This window comes from Primulina tabacum, chromosome 10, assembly GCF_025594145.1.
Source record: "Primulina tabacum isolate GXHZ01 chromosome 10, ASM2559414v2, whole genome shotgun sequence".
NCBI lineage: Eukaryota > Viridiplantae > Streptophyta > Magnoliopsida > Lamiales > Gesneriaceae > Primulina > Primulina tabacum.
The window spans coordinates 22,067,542-22,073,789 of record NC_134559.1 but is presented as its reverse complement, the minus strand read 5'-3'; the positions used below and the strand labels follow the sequence as shown (position 1 = coordinate 22,073,789).

Sequence of the window (6,248 nt, the reverse complement as noted above, 5' to 3'; positions counted from 1 at the left end):
AGGTGGGGCAGGATCAGGGTCACGACAGAGATGAGAGATGGACATAGCGTGGTGATCACGGGCGCAGAAGATCACTAGTGATATTGTACTAGATTTGTACTACTCGTAGTTTATGGTTTGTATTAAACCCTAGTGATGTGTTGGTAGTAAGACAGGACATGTATATTATATGTGTTGTAATTAAATAAAGAAAGATATTATGTTTAGTGTTTACATTTGAATTAATGTTAAAAAACGAAAATTTGACCCACATTTTGAATAAAGATCCAGTTAATCCCAAAAAGAATTGAGTTAGAGCCCGGATCCCCACAACAGGTGGTATCAGAGCAGTAGGTTCTGTAGAATGAGATAGAATAGAATGAGCGGGGTAGATCGAGTCTTCTTCCTTGCTTTTGATGTGCTAGCATGATTTAATGCTTTCCCTGTTATATGTTGTATTGTATCTGAATTGATTTACAGCATACACTTGTAAAGACTGAATCAGAACCGATTCTGGATCAGAAGTATATGATCAGAGGAGGGCTGAGACAGATTGTATAGATTGTATCCTAATCTGTTTGATAATCAGATATGGCGCCTAGAAGAATACCACAACCAGCTGCAGGTCAAGTGCCGGAACAGGGTAGTACGTCAGGTACTCAGATGGACATTACTGCGACACCGATGGAGACTTTGTTGAAGAGATTTCAATCATTCCATCCACCTACTTTGAAGGGCAGAGAAAATGCAGTGGATTGTGAAAGCTGGTTGGATGATATAGAAATGTTATTTGAATCACTTGCCTATACAGATGAACGTAGAGTGAAGCTGATTGGGCATCAATTACAAGAAGTGGCCAAGAGTTGGTGGCTAACAGCGAAACGAGCCTTAGAACATCGAGGTATTGATATTACTTGGAAAGTCTTTAAAGATGAATTTTATCAACGTTTCTTTCTAGTGTCGTATCGAAAAGACAAAGGGGCCGAATTCGCCAACTTGAGACAGGGGCAATGGAACATAGAGGAGTATGTTGCCAAATTCTCGTCCTTACTTCGATTTGCACCTCACGTAGCAGGGAATGATGAGGCAGTGGCCGATCAATTCATAAATGGTTTGAATCCGGATATCTTCACTTTAGTGAAGACGGGGCGACCCAATACTTTTTCTGAGGCGCTGAATCGAGTGAAGGGAGCAAAGGCTGGCTTGATTAGGCAGCGAGGAGCTTCCTATAGTGTTCAGGGTCAGAGACCGCCACCGTTCGCCACACAGTTTCCACCACCTCCTCCTCGATTTGATAGTGGAATCAGTGGTAGTGGGAAGAAAGATTCTTTGAAGGCTAAGGGTAAGCAGTTCAAGAGAGCAGGGAGCAGTTCATCGAGCTCCAGTGGGTCAAGACAGAGAGGTCCTGGCCAGAGTACAGATGTGACAGGTGTATATTGTACTACTTGTGGAGGCCGACATGCCACAGAGCAGTGTCAGGGAGTGATGGGCAGATGTAACATATGTAAGCAACAGGGACATTTTGCCAAAGTCTGTCCCTAGAAAGGTGCACAGAGATTTCAGAGTGCAAGGTCATCAGCATCAGTGACTCAGCCTGAGAGACAAGCTTCGTCTGTCCATTCCTTCCAGCCCACGCCTACACAGTCTCAACCTAGAGCTAGAGGTGGCCCAGACAGTGAGCCAACCTCCCAGACAACAAGCTCAGGTATTTGCATTGATGGAGGAGCAAGCCCAAGATGCACCAGACGATGTGATTGCAGGGAACTGTTTTCTTTGCGGTTATCCTGCATATGTATTGATAGATACAGGTGCATCACATACATTCATATCAGAACGTTTTGCATTGACACATGCATTGCCTGTAGAGTCATTGTCTACTGTAGTGTCTATTTCTTCTCCGTTGGGAAGTGGTCTGATATCTGTGACTTCAGTTAGACATTGTGTACTACAGTTTGAAGGGCATAAGATCGATTTAGAATGTGTTGTACTTGGTTTATCTGATTTTGATTGTATTGTCGGGATTGACATGTTGACTAAGTACAGAGCCACCGTAGACTGTTTTCACAAGATTGTCAGATTCAGACCTGAAATGACAGAGGAGTGGAAATTCTATGGTAAGGGTTCCAGATCTCGGATTCCCTTAGTATCTGCTCTGACTATGAGTAGATTGTTGCAGCAAGGAGAGCAGAAGGGTTCCTTATTTATTCAGTAGATTTACTGAAATCGAGCCCGGCATTGGCAGATTTGCCAGTAGTACGGGAGTTTGCAGATGTATTTCCTTACGAGATTCCAGGGTTACCTTCAGCTCGAGAAGTAGATTTTAGTATTGATCTTATTCCAGGTACCGTTCCTATTTGGAGAGCTCCGTATAGAATGGCACCTATTGAGTTGAAGGAATTGAAAGCACAACTAGAAGATCATCTAGCCAAGGGATATATCAGACCCAGTGTATCTCCTTGGGATGCACCAGTGTTATTTGTGCGAAAGAGAGACTGTTCTCTGAGATTGTGTATAGATTACAGGCAGCTGAACAAGGCAACGATAAAGAACAAATATCCTTTGCCTCGTATCGACGAATTATTTGATCAGTTGCAGGGATCATCTATCTATTCCAAGATCGATCTGAGATCTGGATATCACCAGCTGCGAGTACGAGATATTGATATACCAAAGACAGCATTCCGAACTTGCCATGGTCAGGAGGAGGAACTAAATCCCAAACATCATTTCGAACAAACTCTTCAAGTTCATCATGCATAGCATTGATCCAAAACTCATCTTTTAAAGCTTCGTCGACATTTTTAGGTTCAATTTGGGATACAAAGCATGAAAATCTAACCTGTGAGTACATGGTACTCATGCACACTAGTCCAACCATTTTTCGGTAGTCAACTTTATCTTTCTTCCTGGTTTGGATATCCTCACGCATTCCTCCGATGATTTGAGATGATGGATGGTTCTTTTGGATTTTTCTTGGAATACACGGTCCATCATCTCCTGCCTCATCATCACTATGCTTCTCTTCAGATTCAGTGACCTTAGTGTCACGTGTTGTGCTAGATGTTGCAACATCTGGGGCAACATCTGCATTTTCCAGTGAAATTGGATTGTCCAGAAGGTCTTCAACGTCATCTTCAGAAATTTTGTTTTTGAGATCTGCACAATCATCAAAAACAACATTAATGGATTCCATAATAGTCCTAGTTCTTAGATTAAACATGCGATAAGCTCGACTATTAGTGGCATATCCCAAAAACAAACACTTATCACTCTTTGAATCGAACTTTGCAAGTTGATCCCTGTCATTTAAAATGTAACAAACACAGCCAAACACATGAAAATATTTAAGATTAGACTTCTTTCCCATGATGATCTCATAGGAAGTCATGGTTGAACCGCTTCTTAAATAGACCCTATTCGAAATATGGCATGCTGTATTAAGAGCTTCTGCCCAAAAACGCTTTGATATATTCTTTGAAGCTAGCATCACCCTTGCCATTTCTTGCAAAGTCCTGTTCTTACGTTCGGCAATGCCATTTTGTTGTGGGGTTTTTGGTGCTAAAAATTCATGTGAAATCCCCTTCTTGTCACAGAATGATGAGAATAATGAGTTTTCAAATTCCTTACCATGATCAGTTCTGATCCTTCTCACCTTTAAATTATGGAAGTTTGTGATTCTTGTGACTAATTGTTTAAACACATAAAAAGTGTCCGATTTCTCCCTAATGAACCTTACCCATGAATATCGTGAGAAATCATCAACACAAACAAAGGAATATTTCTTACCTCCGAAGCTTTCCACTTCCATAGGACCCATAAGATCAATATGTAGTAATTCCAGACAGCATGTTGTCCCAGATGTTGGCAACACTGGGTGCGACACGCGAGTCTGTTTTCCTTTTTGACAATCTCCGCACACATATGGTATTCCAGATGAAAGATTAGGCATACCTCTTACTGCATCGTATTTACTCAAGTTCTTCAAGTTCTTGAAATTTGCATGTCCTAGTTTTTTATGCCAAAAGTCAAGTTCGGTGATTTGCACATGTTTGCATGAAAGTTCTTCACTTATTTGATAGCAGTTATCCAAAAACCTTGTGCCTGTCATAATGCACAAATTAGTTTCATCAAAAATTTCACAAGTATATTTATCAAACTTAACAAGCAAATTATCATCACACAATTGACTTATGCTTATCAAATTTGAATTTAATCCTTCAACATGAAGCACATTGTGGAGCTTTGGTAGTCCTTCAACATTCAATGTGCCCTTTCCCACAATTTTTCCTTTAGCTCCCCCTCCATAGGTCACTCTACCACAATTTTGTTCAACATAATCGATGAGATGTTCTCTTGAACCTGTTAAGTGGCGTGAGCTTCCACTATCAAAGTACCAACGACCTGCAGTGTTAGTTTTCAACGAAGTATAAACAACTTTACAGTGAGTTTTTACCTTTGGTACCCAAATTTATTTTACTGTAGGTCGATGGTGAGAGGTGTTGCGGGAAGTGTTGGGCAACATTCGGGGCAACATCCAACTTGACTTTTGGTTCATGCGATCATCCCTGAGTTTAAAACAGTAGGGCCTGACAGTAATGACATACGTACCTTCGTTTTCTTTTCCTAGGAATGGATGCAGTATTTTGTCTTCTTGGAGGAGAGCTTTTGATAGGCGACTTGGATCGTGATAGTGTGGATGTATCGGCCTTTTTTTTTACAAAAATAGTTGACTTGGAAGATTCACCAATTTCAAACACAATGTCTTTGAAACCTAAGCCCTTTTTGTCATCTCTTCCCATTAAAAGTATGGAATCAAGTTTGGAAGTGCTTGAGTTGAACTTGGACAAGGTTTCAGTTGTGTTTTGAAGTTCTTCCTTGGTCTTACCAAGTTCCAAATCCTTTTTACTCAAAATTACCTCAAGTTTGGCAACTACGGCTTTTAGATCAATGTTCTCCTTCATGAGACTTGAGTGGAACTTGTTTCTTTTGGTCCAATCTTCAAACAACTCTTCATAAAGCTTTTGCACACTCTCAAGTGTGATTCCTTCTTCATCATCTTCTGATTCATCATCTCCACTCATATTTCCAGAAGTTGTGAATTTCAAGCATACTGAATTTTTGCAGATGTTGCAGCCAGGTGTGGCAACACCTAGGGCAACACCTAAAGGATTCATCTGTAGTCTGAAACTTTTAGTCAGTAGTGCAGTCAAAGAGGTTTGTTTTCTTCATCAGTGGTTTTCTCCTCAGCATCGGATTCTTCATCGCTTAGAGACACATTGTAGCCTTTGTTTTTCCGCAATCTGTTAGCACATTCATTGGCATAGTGTCCAAAGCCCTTGCACTCTCTACACTGCACCGAATCAAACCTTTTTGAATTGTATTGTCCCTTGCCTTCATTCCTTGATTGAAATTGTTGCTTGGCAGGGTACTTTTGTGACCTTTCAGGTGCAGGAAAACTTGGAGATTTAAATGGTTGTGCATCCTTCTTTTTATCTCTGATTTTTTTCAAGTATTCGCCGAATTTCTTTTTGATAATGGAGATAGAATCCTCACAGAGATCAGAATCATTGACTTCTTGAGATATTTGAAGGAGTTCATTGTAGGAGTCATTTGAAGCTTGGAGTGCAATTGTCTTCCCTTTGTCCTTCTTCCGCATGTCCAGGTTCATCTCAAAAGTGCATAGTGAACTGATAAGATCTTCCAATGCCATCTGAGAAGTGTCCTTAGCCTCATCTATTGCGCAAATTTTTATGTTGAATCTTTCGGGCAGAGAACGAAGGACCTTGCTAACTAGACGCTCATTAGAGATAAAGTCTCCAATACTGAATGCCTCATTAGCAATTTCCCGTAGGAGACGATCGTAATCGAGTATGCTCTCAGATTTCTCCATTCTCATCATCTCGAATTTTGAAGTGAGCATCCTTAATCTGGTTCGTCGCACACTCTCAGAACCTTCACAGTGTCTTTGGAGAGTATCCCATTCACTTTTAGCAGAAGTACAGTTTGTGATTAAACTGAACATGTTCATGTCAACCGATGTAAATATTGCATTCAAGGCCTTTGAGTTGTAGTTGGAATTTTGCACTTCATCAGCAGTCCAGTAAGTTTCAGGCTTTGGCAAGTTGTCACCCTCTTGATCTAACGTGACTAGTGGAGTCCATCCATTGATGACGCGCTGCCATGACTATTCATCTATAGATTTTATGTAGTATCTTATTTTGACATTCCATAGGCTGTAATTGGTACAATCTAGGACTGGTGGTCGAAGT

General features: G+C 40.7%; 1 protein-coding gene across 1 annotated transcript; it reads right to left on the bottom strand.

Moving 5' to 3' along the window:
- Positions 1-5,185: 5,185 nt before the first annotated feature.
- LOC142504976 (uncharacterized) lies at positions 5,186-6,007 on the bottom strand. Its single transcript, XM_075617808.1, has one exon. It carries the CDS (start codon positions 6,005-6,007, stop codon positions 5,186-5,188), a length of 822 nt encoding a protein of 273 aa, XP_075473923.1.
- Positions 6,008-6,248: the final 241 nt, after the last annotated feature.

Bases quoted from the DNA above. Each gene is read 5' to 3' on its own strand.
- LOC142504976 (XM_075617808.1), bottom strand. From the start codon at position 6,007: ATGAACATGTTCAGTTTAATCACAAACTGTACTTCTGCTAAAAGTGAA.